The 19059-nt window shown below is 35.7% G+C and overlaps 5 protein-coding genes across 5 annotated transcripts; 4 read left to right on the top strand and 1 right to left on the bottom strand.

Annotated features, from left to right (window-relative positions):
* Positions 1-1101: 1101 nt before the first annotated feature.
* K444DRAFT_621811 (NAD(P)-binding protein) lies at positions 1102-2265 on the top strand (the record flags this gene model as incomplete). Its single annotated transcript, XM_024881979.1, has 2 exons — positions 1102-1693; positions 1818-2265. Coding segments are annotated over exons 1-2 (637 nt in total), but the record flags the coding sequence as incomplete, so codon positions are not given.
* Positions 2266-2279: 14 nt separating this feature from the next.
* K444DRAFT_575959 (uncharacterized protein) lies at positions 2280-4560 on the bottom strand. Its single transcript, XM_024877500.1, has 2 exons — positions 3814-4560; positions 2280-3757 (listed from the first exon to the last, which is right to left on the bottom strand). The coding sequence occupies exons 1-2, from the start codon at positions 4115-4117 to the stop codon at positions 2493-2495; spliced, it is 1569 nt and encodes a 522-aa protein (XP_024727334.1). The 5' UTR covers positions 4118-4560; the 3' UTR covers positions 2280-2492.
* Positions 4561-5022: 462 nt separating this feature from the next.
* On the top strand, positions 5023-5629 carry K444DRAFT_546475 (uncharacterized protein; the record flags this gene model as incomplete). The annotated part of the gene is made up of 2 exons (XM_024876224.1): positions 5023-5300; positions 5380-5629. 2 exons carry the CDS (start codon positions 5023-5025, stop codon positions 5627-5629), a joined length of 528 nt encoding a protein of 175 aa, XP_024727335.1.
* Positions 5630-6133: 504 nt separating this feature from the next.
* Positions 6134-6595, top strand: K444DRAFT_637799 (uncharacterized protein; the record flags this gene model as incomplete). Its single annotated transcript, XM_024884170.1, has 1 exon — positions 6134-6595. The coding sequence occupies one exon, from the start codon at positions 6134-6136 to the stop codon at positions 6593-6595; it is 462 nt and encodes a 153-aa protein (XP_024727336.1).
* Positions 6596-9192: 2597 nt separating this feature from the next.
* Positions 9193-9894, top strand: K444DRAFT_637800 (uncharacterized protein; the record flags this gene model as incomplete). The annotated part of the gene is made up of 2 exons (XM_024884171.1): positions 9193-9324; positions 9382-9894. The coding sequence occupies 2 exons, from the start codon at positions 9193-9195 to the stop codon at positions 9892-9894; spliced, it is 645 nt and encodes a 214-aa protein (XP_024727337.1).
* Positions 9895-19059: the final 9165 nt, after the last annotated feature.

Genomic DNA, 19059 nt, shown 5'->3' on the forward strand with positions numbered 1-19059 from the left:
TCTACACACAGTTAGCATTGCACCTCCTCACCGCCAACACTCTCCCCACTTACCGTCTCATCCGCACACCCCGCCGGCGTCATATACATATAGTTCCCAAGATTAATCCACAGCGACTGCTCCTCACACACCAACCAAGCACTCAAATTCGGCCTCTTAATATCCGGCGTCGACCACGTCACCGCATCCCCACTAAACACAAACGTGCCATACGTGTTCTCCGTCTGGTTAAAGCTAACTGCCAGTTTCGTCGCAGCCGTGGTATTCGTCTCCACATTCGCATACAGGAGACCTCCTCCCCCAATCAGTTGCACCAGTTGTCCAGACGCGATCTGGAACTGGCCAGCAGTGGTGTAGGAGTCCAGGAGTGCGGTTCCTGGGGAGTATTGGGGTTTTGTTTGGAGGTATTTGTGGAAGTTTGGAGCTTCAACGGCACGGATCCAGTAGTAGCCTGGTTGGAGTGTTGTTCCTGGGCCGGAGGCGGTCAAGGAGGGTGTGGCTGTGGTGTTACTCGAGGCTGCGGGGGCTACTACTGCTGCCATTGCTATTGCGGACAGCATGGCCATGAGACTGAGAAGTGAACGCATGTTAAAAATTCAAAGATCTGTAAAGAATCCAATTGCAATTGCAAAATTACAGATGTCAGACAAGCTAAACAAGCTTTCTTTCAACAAGTGAATGAAGTTCATCTTAAACATTTCCGACCAGATCTGGCTACAGAAATGGTGGCGGACCGATGGGACCGGAGCAATATATCTGCATTTTGCCAGATTAATGGTCTGCAATTTCACCTAGGATACTTTTTCGCGCGTAGATCATTCAGTAGTCAACTGTCGGATCAGCATACATAGTTTGCGTGAGAGAATAAGGAGAGAAACAGCCTGATTGGAGGGGGATTTCGTTTCGGGTTTGGAGGGTCCTCCTGGGAAGGAAATGGGGTGCGGGATGTAGAGTGCTTGGAGGTCGGGCTCGGTAGGGAGGTTCCGAGTTGATGAGGGGGGTGGGTGGTCACGTGGTGGCTGAACCACAAAGTTGAGGTTTTGCATGTGGAATCTATGTTGACATCTATTTAAGTTTAGTTTTTTCTTTTTTTGTTGGTGACGGCCATAAATAGAGAGAGAGTCTTGTTGAGAAAGCATTATTACCTAACTCTTTTGACAAGATACACCCCCCACTTTGCGACCCCTCACTGATCCAGTCAGTTCCTTGCACCTTCATCCGCTCTCAAGAAACGTCATTGTATGCAGGTACTGTACACTTCAATACCAAATTTCGGTTCTTTTGATTCTCCTCCTCCTTTATGCATCTTTGATCACTTTACTTCCCTGATAATGCGACAAACCTGGCTCGTAGTCGGCGCCTCCCGAGGTATCGGCCTTGAATTCGTCTCCCAACTTCTCCACCGCGGGGACACCGTAATCGCCACAGCCCGCGCTCCCCCTCCTTCCAAAACGACCGCACCTCCACCCTCCCAATATGGCAATGCCAGCCAACTCTGGTCTTTGACCGGCACGCCTAACGGGCACAACCTGAAAATCCTCGAATGCGACGTATCCAATGAAGAAAGTATAAAATCATTCACGGAGCAAGTGAGGAAGTTAGGACGGAAAGGAGGTGTGTTGGAGAAGGGAGTTATTGATGTTGTGGTGCTGAATGCTGGGGTATTGATTTATCCGAATCGGATTTCAGAAATGTAACTTCCCCTCTCTACTTTCTCTCTCCCTCTTACGATTGTTTTGAGTTCAGATCACGTGGCTCCTCCCCCTATTCCCCTCGCAAGCCAAAGTCTATTTCCAGCTAACTTTAACATCCGCAAGAACATTCGAAACCTTCTCCCACCACCTACAAACAAATACCATCGGCCCCCTCCTCACAGCCCAACACCTGCTCTCTCTCTCCTCCCCTCCCTCACCTGCCTCTTCCACAACACCACTCTCACCAACCTGGGGTCCGTCAACCCCGCTCTCAATCCGCACACTGGTATTCATCTCCTCCGACTCCGGCTCCACGACCAATTTCCGCGCTTTCGAAGACGGGTTCGGCGCGTACGCTGCCTCGAAAGCAGCGCTCAATCAAGGACTACGACATTTAGCTGCTGAGTTAGAACGAAAGCGGAGAGGGGATAGAGAGAGGACGGTAGTTTTGGCAATCCACCCAGGGGAAGTGGGTACGGATATGGCGAACGTGAGTTTAGAATGGGAGGTCGAGGGGATTGTCAGTCCGAGGGAGAGTATTGGGTGTATGTTGAAGGTTATTGGGGAGAAGGGGTGGGGAGGGGTGGATGAGGGGGGGAGGGGGAGTGCGGAGAGGAAAGAGGAGGATGGCGCGGCGACATTTTGGACATGGGAGGGAAAGAGGTATCCTTGGTGATGTGATGGAGATGTGTTGATATGTACGATTCTTGTGTATAAAGATTCAATATGGGGGGAAGGTCTATAGCCGCCAACGCCATGCCATGCTCAGATGCAAGCAAACAATCCCTCATCCAGTCATTATATAGCCGCGGTCCGTTTCTTCGTCATCCTAGCCTTTTCTTTGGCTTCCTCAACTTTCTTGATCCTCCACTCGCAGTTGTCTGCGAATTCGCAGCTCCTGCACTTGAAAGCTTCTTCCACCGCCACGCCTTCTGCTTGCCTCTCTCCTTTCCACCACTCCATCTCATGGTTTATGTACGCTGACAAATCCAGATCATCCATTGCAAATGTTTTGCTTCCCAAGATCTCACCATCATCTCGTGATCTATATTCAGCTTTCAGAACCTTGCCCAATGAATCAGCACCATCGGGCAATGTAAGTTGAAACTCGGAGATCATCAATGACCATATTGCCGAGAGGTTGTGGTGCGCCAGAAGTGTGGCCAGTGAGTCTTGACTCCAGTTTGGTTCGGATTCTTGACTTGAGTCTAACTCTGATTTAGCGTCGAGGAAAGGCTGCCCACTTGATTCGTGGAGTCCGCCTATTTGTGCAAGAAAGGAGTCTGAGAAAGTCTTCAAAGGGTCGAGCCCATAACGGGCGGTCAAGATGGAGAAGTCGACATTATTTGTTGCTAATGTGGCCAGGAGACGGTGGTAAAGCATAAGTTGTATTTTAGTAGGACGAAAGGTAGCTCCCGAAGGCAAATTTCGAACACCTCGAGTTTTCACATCGCAAAGGTAGACTTTCTTCGTTCGAGCACGACGCTTGCTTCTTGTTGCTTCTGCGAGAGACGTGCCGTTTGCTGCCTTGAAGAATTCAGAGATAGTAGCTTGATCTGGAGGAAGCTCCTCCTTAGGATCAGGCTTCTGCAAAGACTCCTGCATCTCGGTATCTGGACAGATGTAGGAAAGCTCGTCAATGACTCCGTTCACGACCAATCCATCCACAGTGCCCCAGATTTCGAGTTCTCTAGTCAGCCCGTCATCGCGCAGTGTTCTGAGACCCTGTATCACATTCCATATTCGAAGGCCCCATGCATCTTCCTTCGTTTCAAGCCTGACATGGACTGCAGTATGGACCTGGTCCTCGAGAATTTGATGGACCTTACTCCCCTGCTTCATAGCTCGTGTCCGCCTCTTCCTCCCATGCAGGGTCAAGGTATACCAATATTGCAATTCGCACCATGCTGGCGAGACCAGATCTGTCACTGAAAGAGCCTTCTTTGGCTGTGTTCGAAATCGTTCAAGAGGGGATCGTGTATCTGGAGCAGTGGGGTCTGCTGGAGGAGCTTCGACAGTGGCTTCCGTTCTCAAATCTGACGCATCTTTGACCTGGTCACTCACTAGACGCTTCAGCGTCAGTCAGATTTATCTCTACGTGTGAAGCTGGGTTACTCACGATCCGGGTAGTGCTCGCCACGCTTAATTGACTTGCTGATCTGCTCAGCAATCTGTTCAGCAGCTCTGGCCGCTTGGAACAAAGGCGACCTCTCCTCCCTCCCAAATATGCGAGGGAGACGCAGATTCTGCCGTGCGTCATGATGCTCGATATTGTTGACAATGGGATTGTCGTCCTCGGCGTGTTTTCCCGATAACAATTGCTCAACTATGACAGCTTCTTCTGGAGAGAAATCAGACCCATAATCGGTATCGACGTCGTTCAGAGGCTCATCAATATCGTTACTGGTGGCAGGACTAGCCATACCGGCGAGATCATCGGTTCAATCCATGAGTTGGTGCTGGTTTGTTGTGGTGGTTCTCGATGACGCCTCTAGTCGCGAGAAAGGCGCGGTTTCGCGACTTACACGTGACAGGGTTCTCTAATACACACTTCACAGTTGTGAGCTCAATTCCCTCGGACAGTTGTCCTTGCGACTGCTGAGGTTTCGCCTTTTGACGGAGTCCTTGTTTTCGGGAAAGGGGAGGAAGGTGGTGGCTGAGGACTTGAGCCCTGAAAACTGCTGCCTTCTTTAGCGTCCTGCATCCTTTTTCGACTTTTCAGCCTGCTCTGACTCTTGAAGAACTGCGCATCTCTGTCCACTGGGGCAGTGAATTGTGGTCCTTGGATGCAGAGGACAACTTTTACTCCCCCATGCACACTTCTCAGTGATTCACCTCCTCCATTCCTACACTGCACCCTCCACAGTGACGTAAAATCTCATGTCCAATCCATCTATAAATACCGACAAGGCTGAATCTCCCACGCCAAAAGCAAGGTTCACTTCTCGTTACGAGCTCGTAAACAATCGAAATCAGATACAGAGCAATCACATGCCCTCAAAACGCAGGTGGCTGCCAGCCTGATTCTCCACGTTTCAGATATTTACAGAACACGAGCTTGCCCTGCCGTTGCCTCGCCACAATGCTGCCAGCTGTCAATCAACCCCATACATTAGGCAGCACATTCCTATATCCCGATCAAATCTCCTCTCCATTCTTCCGTCTTTCGTACCTGCATGAAACCTAAATTGCTTCCGCCTTCCTTGTCGCACATCAATTTCGCTCTCACGTGACGTGTATCACTCAATTCACCAAGTGTTTGAGACCTTCAAACCCATTCCTCAACGACAAGATGACCGATCTGAAGACTGTCGAAGATATACCGGAGATGGAGACCCAGTCAGACGAAGTGAGCGGAGCTACCGGGAACCAATTGTCGTTCATGAACCTCCCAACTGAGCTTCATCTTCAAATCGCATCTTACCTTACATATCCCGACGCGCTGTCTCTCAAACACACAAATCGGCACTTCTATGGCTTCGTCTATACTGGAGTGAACCTAAAAATTGAATGGCTGATCGAGAGGAGGAGGCTGCATTTGGACTGTCCGCATGATAAGGGGTGTGAGCTGGGGAGTGATATGAGATTCTGTCGAGGATCCGTCCGGTATGTCTCCTCTTCACTTAGCATTCACAACGCTTTTATCTACCTACAGTGATGGATACCATAGCTAACAGATCGATAGGCTGCTAATGAAGAGAAGGAGGGAGCACGGGGAATGCGATACGAGAGAAGGCGGCAGAGGATGTCTGGTCTTTGGGACGAAGATTTGCACCTATCAGAAGAAACCAATGACGAGGATGGAAGCAGCCAAGAAATGGATGATGGGCTTCATGAACAGAAACGCAGCACTCTGGTGGATTCTGGCAGCAGCAATCGGAGCAGTACTTGCTTTCAGCTTCATGTGGATGAGAGGGTTGGCGATTGAAGCTTGATACCGTGGAGTCGAGGCATGATTGAGATATGAGGGAAATGCAACAACATAACGGGATGAATGATATGATGTACGAAGATCAAGATCTACGTTCGATAGATTGTTTTCCCGCGAAAGGAAGGAGGAAGCGTGCAAGAGGTGATGTCTCTCAACGTACCCCGCCATTCGGAACGACCCCTGCCGCCAAGCCCAACACCGCCGATGAGCTCGAATTGTCTTTTCCTCCCCACTTCAAATTTCAACCTCTTTCACACAAGCGTGCTGTTACTGTTATTTCTCTTGATCACATGTTCATATTCCGGTCTTCAGCTGAGATCCATCAAGTGATGGTACGGGAAAGCTCGTATGATGGCCTGGTTCTGGCTCGAAGCGCACTTCAGCATGAATCGCAGCAACTTTCATTGGTCACGTCAATTCATGGCAAAAGGGGCTGCAAGGAAGTCTACATACACTACCGAAGGAGACATATAAGGAAGGTCAATAAATCGTTCCCTTGTAACAAAAAATGGTCTCTTCAATAGGAGAGAAAACCATGAGTGTTCATTACCGGAACGTTGATCCCATTGATCACGGAGAATCGAACGGCGATGGCCAAGAAGCGGAGTCGCCATGGCAGAGGATATCCCTAGGCGAGCTGAGGGGGAGTGATTTGAACAGAGATGAGCAGGAAGCGGAATTCCCACCGGAGCCATTGGAGCTTGTGGAGCCACCATGCCTAGATTCGAGGAGGCACAGGGACAGAGATTCTCGCCGCCGTTCACTAGATAGCATCACCGAAGCTACCGACAACCAACTCCTGAAGAGAATTGTCCGAGTAATCGAATACTCGGGATCGAATACGACCACTATCTTAGGACTACTGGAAAAGCTCTCCGACTCCACTCGCTCCGCAATAGACACCTCATCCCCTCGATCTCCGCACACGAGTACTGATCCCCGCCCCTGGACTCGGGGACTACACATCTGAACGTCGAGAAGCTCTTGATTCTTTTACAAGTTGTGCTCGTCGCCACTCCCGGCACACTCATCTACCACCAATTGACCACCACTTTGACCGCTGCGGCCATGAATACACCCACTCTCGCCCCCCAGTATTCGTAGTCATCGGCCTCTTCGAAGGCCCGGAAATGGCACCAAAAGAGCGAATAGTATATATCAAGCACCCTGAATGGGTCTTTTGGAGTCTCTGGTGGGCCATCGCCCGCTTGTGAGGTATTCGCTCAATCATGAGTTTAAAAGATTGCACTGGATTCAGAATATACATTGTACTCTCTTCCTCATCTCTTAATCCCTTCCTTAGAACCATTGCACTGACAATTAAATCCCGCAGCGTCCAAAAACGATCCAAAGGATGAAACCGAGAAATTCCACCAAATGATCCCGTGCAACCAGCAAGACCTCAACACACTCTCCGCCTTCCGTCGCTCCTGGGGTCACTCCTCCCGTCTTTCCCTCCCTTTTTGGCTTCTCTGGCGGCGATGAGCGGAACTAGACGAAATGGATTCACGAAATCCTCAACCAAGTAGAATATTAACCTGACAGTAGCGAGTTTTCACAGCAGTTATCTCTCGAGATCGTGCTTGGTTGGTCGCCTCTACGAATCTCGATTGTGGTTCTCGGACCAGTTTTACTGAGTCTCGTTGTGGAGTTATGGTTCAGAACAGAACTCCGACGAATTTGGCAACGATTCAGACGGCTTGGGGATTGCTTCCCACATTGTGACTGCTGGAAGCTGTGGGTTTTCCCAGCCAAAGAATAGGTTGAGACTGTTGCTAACACGAACAGTGGTTGTTGCACTACCTGCGGCACTGAGCAGTGTAGGAGACAAGTGAAGTTTAAATAGATTACTGACAGCAACAATCCGATTACACTTTTCTAGCCACCAAAGTCCCTTGACATCACTGAAAGCACAAGTCAAACATCTCTTCCACTCTCCATCCTAATTTCTAGCCCTTAAAAACCATCCCCATGAGCTGCCAAGTAACAGGAACACAGCACCTGCGAATAGAAGTTCATAAGCTTCATAAGTCTTCAAATCCAACGCCAGACTCTCATCTGGGCATAGCGAACATCCATCTCATACCGCCAACCCACAAACTTCTCCAAACAGTTATTTTCTCTCGTCGCGAAAAAATGTACTTGATATCAAAATCTCAATGCACTAAGGAAATTGTGAGGTCACAAGTTAAAAATATTTAGAACAAACGGAACCCGTAACCCTGCAGATACGAGGACTTTGGCGTATGACATCTGTCAAGTCCGTAGGAGCACTGAGGTCCGAACACTTACTCGTCGTCGAGGATGATCGCCGACGAAGCTAGAACTGGAGTAAGAAGCCGCGCGTAGCAACGGACTTCAACTGTTCGGTCTCCCTCAGTGCCGTGGAACCGAGTTTGAGTTGGGGTGAAGAAATCTTAAAAGGATCCAGGTAAAAGTGTGAAAAGGGAGAGTCCGGAGGAAGATCTTCCACAGACAAAGAACAGGGCCGACTCCCGACGAGAAGTCGGGAAATCCCGCACCGACGCCGAGGTCTTTGAGAACAAGCAGCCTGACCCCCGAATCAGAACCTACTGATCAACCTTCTTTATTTCAAGCTTAACTAATGTGAAACCTGAACCGTTCACGGGGGCTCTCCAAATTCAGGTAAGCTTACCGCTTCCGTGTAGCAGAGTGAGCTTTACCTGCACCTCTGCACGCCCGAGAAGGTACAACTCCACCAAATGTGGCAGACAAGATATATCTCTGCAGCTCGACGCGTAACCATGCCATTGCCACGCACGCCGCCTCCCGCTTTCACCAACCTGCAGGAGCGATGAAATTCGCCGAAGGGAAGGCCAGCCTGGCAGCCTCAAACTTTCCCATAGTCCGGCATACTGATTTCAACCGTCACCATTTCTAACTGGCCAAGCTACCCCTCAGAAACCGCACATCGTAAGATCTTTCGACTCCACCCAACGAGCTCTATTGTACCGTAATCGGAACATCACGAATCGGACAATAAACGCGTCATCGCTGATCGGCAGCAGGGTTCAGCTTTGTGTTTCGAATCCCCTCCAAATGCGATGGCGGGGTTTTTGTATGACCCCGCCAAGCCCTCACGCATATCGAATCGTGCATATCCCACGCTGATAGGATTCAAGAGCGAGGTACTCGACCATTCCGTCATTAAAAAACACAACACTCTGCTTCATTGGATTTTGTAACGTTGTCGTCCAACTGCCGCATCCAATGAAAGCGTCATTCGATTTACATCAGGAGCTCATCAGCCACCACGACCAACGCAGCACTTCGTCAGCTACCCAGCCTTGCCAGTCGCACAGCGTCTTCTTTTGGTCCTTTGATCCTCTGATTCTGAAACGGGGAGCCCTCGTTCCCAAATCCAGAAGACCGTCGCTACTCCATATCATGGAGGGCTGGGCCGGACTTCCCCACCACCACCGTCCGTGCCGCAGTCAAACAGCGAACGCCTCTTTCTGTACAGCTATATAATCTAGAGCTGCACCTTCACGTGTACTCAATTAAAATTTGGAACAACTTGATTCCGAAAGCTCAATATCTCCAAACATGAAGTTTCCTACAATCGTGCTCGCGCTGTCCAGCCTTGCTTCAGCCCAGTTTCCTGGGGGTGGTGGAAATGGCATGTGGGGTGGAAGGGGTGGAATGGGTGGTACATGGGACTTTGCTCCTTCATGTGCTGTGAGTATTTCTGTTTTGCACTTGCACTAAGAGCCTTGCAACTGATAAGATATCTAGCAATCGTGTTTCTCTTCCGCTTATTCCACATGGAGTGCTTGGTCAGGACAGTGTACCAGCACGGCAGCAGTAGCAAGCTGCGTCTCCTCGGCGTGTCCAAGCGCCTCATATTCCACCCTCTCAAACTTGCAGTCCTCTTTATGCTCTGCGTATTCAGGCTGCGCGACAAACACCGCAACTTGCACAGGCGGGTGGGGCCCATGGGGAGGTCCTGCAGGGTGGGGAGGAAGTGGATGGGGCGGCATTGGACCTAACGGATGGTATACGCTCACTGCTACGGGCGGCCAGACGGGCTTGACCACAACGACAGTCACTGTGACCACAACTGTAGTGGAGTCTGGGGTTACTAACACGAAACTTATAACATCGTTGCAAACGGGAACTTTTGTTGCTGCTCAGGTCGCTGCTTCAACTTCGACTACTGGTTCACACAATGCTGCTCCAACGCTTGGATCGAAACAGAGCGTCGAGGCTTTGGTTATCGTAGGAATGGTGGTGATGGTTGCATTGTAAAGAAGGGGAGGATCAGAAACTCTCGCTCATAGAAGACGGGGGTCCGATGACAATGTCTGGAACGAAATAACAAGTATGATCTAGGAAAAGGAAATGAACATGGACGGCAGGATAGATGAAAAACTTCATTGGATTGGCATCCTCCAATAATGATCGATGTCTTTTAGACATGGGAAAACAGAATCTTGGAATTCAAATTGTTTCAAAGCAATGCTTAATGTTTCATGAATTTCCCTAATATCCTCTGGCGGGCGCGCATTTCCTTGTTCTTCAGCAAAATATCGTCAACAGAAGGCTTTTGAAAGAGCTGTCATTTCCTTAATGTGCTAGCAGCTCCGTTTCTAAGGAATTTTAATCCGGAAGGTATGAATGAATGATCAAGAGCAGATAGATCTTCGCTTGCATGATCCATGAAGGACTTTGGTCTCGGTGTTACACTTGTCGTAGCTGATGCCATTTGAAGTACGGAGCTGCTGTGGTCTTGCAAGGATGTCGTGTGCGAGAAGAGCGTGTTGTATATACTTGTGCCCCGGTTACAGAGCTAAGTGGGAGAGACGGCAAACAACAGCGAGACGAAGGGGAGGCAGAGCCACTCGGCTTCCACCGCAATCTATCTGATAGCAGTGCTCTAAACGAGAGTCTGAGGGGCTGCGGAACAAGGGGTAAAGCTCCGGGACCCCCCTGGGGCCTGTGGCAGGGAAGTGGGTGAACATCTCAGAACCCTGTCGAGGTCCTCGAGGAGATCTTGATGTCGAGATCGCTGGGGTTGTCAAGTTTAAATCTCGGCTGCGATACGGGGCACTGACCTTTTACCTCAAGGCTGATCGGGGGTTGGACCGTATTCGGAATGAGGGGCGCAGGTGAGCTGGACATCCATTTCACCTCGTATGGTCACGCACGACCCGCGCGGGTCTCCCCGGAGGTTTCAATCTCCGGATTGCCCCGTACGGCTATCCATCCCACTTCTACTAACAAATTTTCCCTATACAGAAGTATTTTCTAAATATTTTCTAATTAGCTATTATTTGCTTTTTAAGTCTAATCTACTATAACTTATATATATAAAAAATTAGTTTTATTTATATATATTAATATATTTAATTTTATTTTAAAATTCATTATATTTATATAATAATTCTTATTAAATTTACTTTTTTTTATTTCTAAATATTTCTTTTAAACTATTTCTTAATATAATTATTATATTATTTGTTTCTAGTATTTATTTTATATAATAAGCTCGAAATTAATTTCTTTAAGCTATAATTTAAACTAATTATAAGATATATAATAGTAAAATAATATATAAATAATTAAAGTAAATAAATTATAAAGTAATATTTATAAATATAACTAATTTCAAGAATTAATTCTAATAAAAAACTAATTAATACCCTTTTCTAAAGCTAAAAGTATTTCTGTAACAGCAGGAACAGAGTAATAGAACGAGGCTCAAAGATTAATAATTCCAATGTCCTATAGAATCTAAAGCTAAGGAGAGAAGGAGTGAGGTGTGGCAGTGGATAAGTAGGTATGGCCAAGACTACTGAAACGCCGAGCTTTGGAAGCGAGCTTGGTTTGAACCATAGCGCAGTGGATAAGTAGGTATGGCCAAGACTACTGAAACGCCGAGCTTTGGAAGCGAGCTTGGTTTGAACCATAGCTTGGAACCTTAGCTGAAACTAATCCCTTAGCTGAAACCACGTCCGTATTAACTATATAATACCAGCCGTTATAATTTCCTTATATATTTTCTAATATTTAGCTAAATATAATATATATTATTAGATATAAAGTTTATCTAATTTCTTAATTAGTTTATAAATTCTAATTTAGCCTCTATTTATAAATAAATTATTATTTTATAGGCCTAAAAACTTAGAAAAGTTAATTTAATTTTCTAGTTTATTTATAATTTTCTTTTTTAGAATTTTTTAAATATTTAGAATTGTTATTTTTTTAAAAAAAAGTATTATGAAAAGTCTTTTTTTTATAACTATAATATTATATCTAGTTTTTTTTTATTTCTTATTTTTCTTTTCTAAGTTTTTTTTTTTAAATTTTTTAAACTCTTTTAAGCTTCTTTTAAGTTTTTTTTAATTTCTTTTTCTATTTCTTTATTTATTAAAATAAATTCTTTCTTTAATATTTATTAGCCTATTATTAATTATTTAGCTAATATTTCTATAGCCTTAATTTATTTTTATTATTTTTAATATTCTAAGAATATTACTAAATTTCCCGATTTTATTTATTTTAAAAGTAATAATTATTTAATATATAATTACTATTATTCCAAAAATAAGAAATATAATTCTATAACTTATAAATTTCTTTCTTTATTTCCTATTTTAATATTATTTAGAATTTTTTAAATATATATAATATAATTAAATTACTTTTTTTAAACTATAAATATATATAAATATTTTTTATATTTTTTATATTAAAGCTATTATTTAAAACTAATAAATTCTTTTAATAATCTAAAAAATAGATTAAATAATTCTTATTAATTTAATATAAATATAAAATACTTTTAAAAATATAACTAATATTTTTTAGTATTAAATAAACTTATTTTTATTTTTATTTTTTACTAATAACTAATAGTTTTCTAAATTAATTTATTATTTGTTTTTTAAAAGAATAAAAATAAAAATAAAAATAAAAATAATAGAAACTAGTTATAAAAATAAATATATAATTTTTAATAGTTTTTTAATAAAAATACTTATTTTTTATATTTTTGTTTAGTTAATAATATTATAATATTTAAGCTATATTTTCTAGATTATTTAATAATTCTTATATATTATTTATTATAAAAAAGAAATTATAATAAAATAAAAATTAATATAAAATATAATTTAATAATTTAATAATAAAATTAAAAATATAAATAATAAAATATAAATAATTATTAGTTTACTAGTAATATATAATACTATTATATAATTATAAAATACTATTTATATAAGATTAGTAAAGTTATTATTTAGAAATAGAAAATATAGTATTATAATATTAATATATAATTCCTAAATCTACTAAGCTTAATAGAGTCTAGTTTACTAGTTAAGTTACTTATAAAATATAGGATTATATAATTATATTTCATATTCTATATTTCATTATCTATATCCCGTATCCCGTATTTCGTAACTATATATATAACTTCTAAAGAAATAGTTATATTAATACTAGAAACTTTCTAAAAAATACAAAAAATAATACTTTTCTCTAATTATATATAAATTCTCTAATTTGGCCTAATACTAGATTTCTTAAATACTTTATATATCTATATTACTTCTAAGATTTTAGTTATATATTAAAGGCTATAGCCTTTTATATATAACTTCCTCTTCTATAATATTTTTCTATTCTATATATCTATTTTCTATTCTATTTATATTTAATCTATTTCTCTATATTTAATTATATAGTATTTATATTAATTAGGTATTTAAAAGTATTTATTAGTTTTAATTTTATTATAAAATTAATAGAATTTAATTCTCTTTTAATTTATTTAACTTTTATAATCTCTTATTATTTATATATCTAGTAAAGATATATTATATTAATTATTAGATACTTTTCTCGAGTAATTCCTAATATAATAAAGCATTTATATAATAACTTTAAATTTATATAGATTACTAATAATAGTTCTATTTCTAGTATTCTATTAATTATAGATTTAATTAAAGTATTTATATTAAAGCTATAAGCTATATTATAAAATTCCGAAGCTAGAATACTTCTAGTAACTCTCTTATATTTAGTAAAGAACTAGTAAATAATATTAGTATATCTAGTTCTATTTACTAGAACTAGAATATATCTAATTTAAGAAAAGAGATCTCTATTATTTATAAATAAAATATCTGTAAAAATAATTAAATATAAGAACTTCTTTACTAGTTTTATAAATCTTAGTTCTCTAGTAGTATTCTCAATTTACTATTAAATATATTTATTAAATATCTTTATATTAGTTTCTAAAGATTTAATAGTTTAAATAGTAATTAATAAATTATATAAAGCTTCTAGTTAATAAACTAATATAATATATATTTCTCTAATATATTAGATAATATATTAGTTCTTAATAAAGAAATCTTAATAAATAATACTCCTATTACTTATAATAGTAATATTTTTTATAGAAATAATTTAAAGGTTTTTATATTAGTATTTCTATATAAAAGTAATTCTAATAGTATTTATATAAATAATACCTCTATTAAATTTGAGATTATAATTAGAAATAAGGTATTTATACTTCTTAGCTAAAAACTTAGTTTTTTAGAGCTTTAGTTATTCTATTTTTATAAAATTATTAGTTTTAATAAATAGAGTATTATTAGTTTAAAAGCTAATAATTTCAAAGAATTATTTATTATAAAGGAAGTAAAAGTTATAAATTAACTATTCTATAAAAAGCTTATTAATATAATAGAAAGAGTAGGTTTTAAACTAGTAGTTTCTAGCTTCTGGTATATTATATAATAGTTTTATAATTTTTAAAATAGAATTATTCTTTAGATTTAGCTCTCTAATAAATTTATAAAATAAGTTAATATAAAAATTATAATTAAATAAGATTATTAATTAGATATAAGCTTATAAAATATTATATAAATATAACTTTATAGTATTTATTATTATAATAGTAATATAAAGAATAATTCTCTAACTAATATATTAAATAATAAATAATTATATTAATATTATATATTTCTTACTATTATTATAAACTTAAATAACTAGTCTCGGCTTTTTAAACTCTTTTTCTATATCCTTATTTTTAATCTTATTAATAAATCGGGAATTAAAGATATATATTTTTTTTAGTATTTAAAATCTAGAAATAACTTCAAATATATTCTTTTCTAAAAAGCTAGTAATTTTAATTTAATAGGAATTCTTATATAAATTATTATCTTATAAAAATACTATAATATCTGAAATTTTATAAGAATATCCTTTATTATACTTTAGTAAATTAACGGAAATAGTAGAAGGAATTATATCTATATTACTTTCGGTTTTATTATAGAATTCGAAAATAGATTTAGATTTGAAACTATTAGTAATAACCTTAATATCTCCTATATAAAAGGGCTTTATAGAAATTAAATAGAAAGTAGTATTACTATATAATAGAGCTAATATATAGTTCTTTTCATTAATAGCTACTAGCTTATATAGCTTATTCTAACTACTAGATTAACTAGTATTTCCTTTATATTATATAAAAATATCCGAATTTAAAGAAAGTTTATAAATATTAGTAATACTAGAACTATTTCGGGTATTTGGAATATTTGTAATTTAATATCTAATTTAAAGCTTTTAAATTTCTACTATTACCTTTTTAAGTATTACTAATTATTATAATATAGTTAGTAATAAAGTACTATAAACTAAAAGAGTTAGAATAATACTATTAGATCTAATAGAATTATTAATAGCCTTAAAAGCTATTTAAAATATAATATTCTTATTAATTCTATTAATTTTGACTATAATAATAAGATAAATATATTAAATCGAGCTATAGTAATATTCTATAATTCCGACGGAATTATAAGCTTCTATAGAAATAATTTTAATTTTGGTTTCTATAATATTTATAAGTTAAGTAAATTCCTTATTAGTAAACTGCTTTTTAGTATTTACTATAATCTAATTAGAAGAGCCTAAATAAATATTAATTTAATATTACTTTAGAATATCTCAAATATATAATATACTAATATTTTAAAGCTATTAGCTAGCTTAATATCGAGTGCCTTTATTAATAATATAAAGTATAAGCTTACTAGAAATATAAAAAATATTAATAATAATAGAATAATTAAAGCTAATATTATTTTTTAGATTAAACTTAAATTATTCCGGTAATTATTCGAATTTCTAGTATTATTTATAGTACTTTATAAGATATTTAAAGGCTTTTATATTAATATTATAGCCTGCTTATTCTAGTATATTTCGGAGTTTATTAATAAATAAATAACTAAAATAGTAATATAAATATTATAATTTAATCTCTATAAAAAAACAGGAGTTATAAATAAAGAATTCGGAAATAAAACTTTATAATACAGTATTCTAAAGCAGAAAAGAATATTTAAAATATTATATTATAGATATAAAATATCTAGTAAAAGTAATAAAATAATTAGTAAAATTATTAAAATAGATTTCTAGTTTATTTATATTAGCTAAATTAAATAAAAATAGAGTTTTTATAAATATAATATAGAATTATATTTACCTAATTAGTATTCTTACTATTATAGATCTAATAGAGAATATAAATCTAATACTAATATAATAGCTAGTATTATATAGTTAATACGGATGTAGTTTCAGCCAAAGGAGTTAGTTTTAGCTAAGGTTTCAAGCTGCGGTTTAAACCAAGCTCGCTTCCAAAGCTCGGCGTTTTAGTAGTCTTGGCCATACCTACTTATCCACTACTATACCTCACTCCTTCTCTCCTTAGCTTTAGATTCTTCAGGATATTGGAATTATAGATCTTTAAATATCGTTTCATTACTTTATTTCTGCCGTTATAACTAAACTAGATATTAACTTAACTTTTAGTAATTTTATTAAGTTAGATACTATTATTAATATACTATAAAGCTTGAAATTAATTAGAACTAGTAGTTGAGAATCTAAAGGCTCCGGTATTAATTATAACTTTATAAAAGTAGTAAATATTATATTTTAATATATTATTAATTATAAATATTTAAGTATTTTCTATTTATTTAATAAATTTTAAAATATAATTTTTGCTTATTATCTAATATATAAGGGAAAGAGAAATAAGGTTATTTATAAAAGTATTATTTATAGAAATAGTAAAAGCGGAAGTAATAAAAGTAGCTAAGAAGCTTTTAATAGAAATAAAATAGAAATCTAAGTAATATTTCTTTCTTTTATCTATTTCTATTAGTAAAGCTTTAAAAATATTATCTACTAGTTTATCTTTACTATTTTTATTATTTTTTTCTTTTTTAAATTTAGTAATATACTATATATAAATATTACTAAAGTATTTATTAAAGTTATAAGTATTTCGGAATCTAAATTAATAAATATTTCTATTCTTAAATCGAGCCTTTTTAGTCTTTTATTTCTCTAATATATACTTTTATAAATAGTATTCGAGTTTCTTATATATAAAATATAACTTTAGAATATAATTATTATAATTATAGGATTTGAAATAGTTATTACAAATTTCGAAGTTATAGCTAAATTTATATTAATGGTTTCTGAATAAATAGTAGCTTAAAGAATTTTGAAAATAGTATTACTAATTAGTAAAGAGAATCTAAATATTAATCTATTATTTCTTTTTATAAATAGTAATAGATAATTAGAGCTTATTAATAAGTTAGCTAAGATTAGAAAAAAGATCCGAAACTATATATTAATATACTAGTATATCTTAATAAAAGATAATAATCTTATTATATAGGAATTCGGTATTTTATAAAACAAGTATTAATCTATATTATAATTTATATAGATTATTAATTAGTAATTAAACAAGTTTAAATATTGTCTTTTCGGGATATTAAACTATTATAATTATTATTATAATAGTATTTTACTTATCTAAATTTCAATATTAGAAACTAAGGCCTTTAAAAAAACTATAAATATTTATATAAGTTTTTTTATATATATATTAAGAGAGCTAATTATTATAAAAGTAATCTTATACTAGTTTCTTTAATATAATAGAGAAAGCTTTTGCTAATATCTTTTATAAAAGCTTTATATATTAGTAAATATTAAGAAAAATAGTAAGTTTTTAATTAAAACTATTATTTATTCTATTATATTTCTATATTTTAATATATATCTTTACTATTTTTCTAATTAGCTTTATAGTAAGAGAGCTATTTAAAGAGCTATTTAAAGATAATAGAAGTAATAAGAGATTATTAGTTTTAGCTCTTTATAGTTTAATACTAGTAAAAGCAGTTATAAATAATAAAAGAATAGTAGATAATAAAGAAATATAAGTAATAATTAGTTTAATATACTAATTTCTTATAATACTATTATTTAGGGATATGTATAATAAAGTAATAGGGCCTGCCTTAAGGTTTTATCTAGTAATAATAATATTATTAATAATCTAGATATATTATTCTTCTCTCTAAATAGTATTAACTAAGGATTATATAATAGTAAAATAACTATAATTATATTTAATATAAATACTACTATATTATAAGGCAGCTTATAATTAGTATAGTTTATATTAATCTAGTTAATTAAATATTTTAAGATTAAAATTACTAAAATTTTCTTTAAATAATTTCCAGAAGTCTTTATTAATTAATTTCTTTATCTTATACTAGAATATTCTAGTATTAAGGTAATTTAGAATTTCCTTATAATTAGAGCTAGCTAGATTAATACTATTCTTCTATTTCTTTATTTACTTATATCTATTTTATAAGTTTACTATTTTAAATCTTTAGGGCTAAATTCTTTCCGGTATATATATATAGTTTATAGTAAAAGAAGTTTAAAAATAAGATAGTTTATAATAGATTTATAGAAAGAGTTTAATAGTAAAGATATTTAGATACCCAGATATCTAATTTAGATATCTAATTAAAATACTAGATATCTGATTTAAATATCTAGTTAAGATATCAGATATCCCAGATATCTAGAGATATTAAAGATATTAAAATAAATATTTTGTCCCTAAATATTTCGTCTATAATAAGAAATTTAGAAAATAAAATATTATAATTTCAAGAGAATCTAAAGCTTAAAGAATTTAATTTAATAGTAAAATCAAAGTAGTAATTAAAGAGCTTTAAGAATATATATAGAATATATATTTCGGAAAAAGTATTTTATAAATATAAGTATTATATAAATAGAAAAAATAGTTTTTAAAAAAGTAGTTTTGAGACTAAAAAAAATTAGTTTTAAAAAATAATAGAAATTAAATAGATAAATAATTAAATAGCTAATTATTTATTAATTAGTAAGAACTAGAGTCTTTTTTTTAGGCTATTAAATACTTTTTTTATAAAATTAATAAATAATTTCCCTTTTTAATATAGCTAGATTAATATTACTAAAGGCTATTAGATATCTCTTTTA

Source organism: Hyaloscypha bicolor, assembly GCF_002865645.1.
Source record: "Hyaloscypha bicolor E unplaced genomic scaffold K444scaffold_183, whole genome shotgun sequence".
NCBI lineage: Eukaryota > Fungi > Ascomycota > Leotiomycetes > Helotiales > Hyaloscyphaceae > Hyaloscypha > Hyaloscypha bicolor.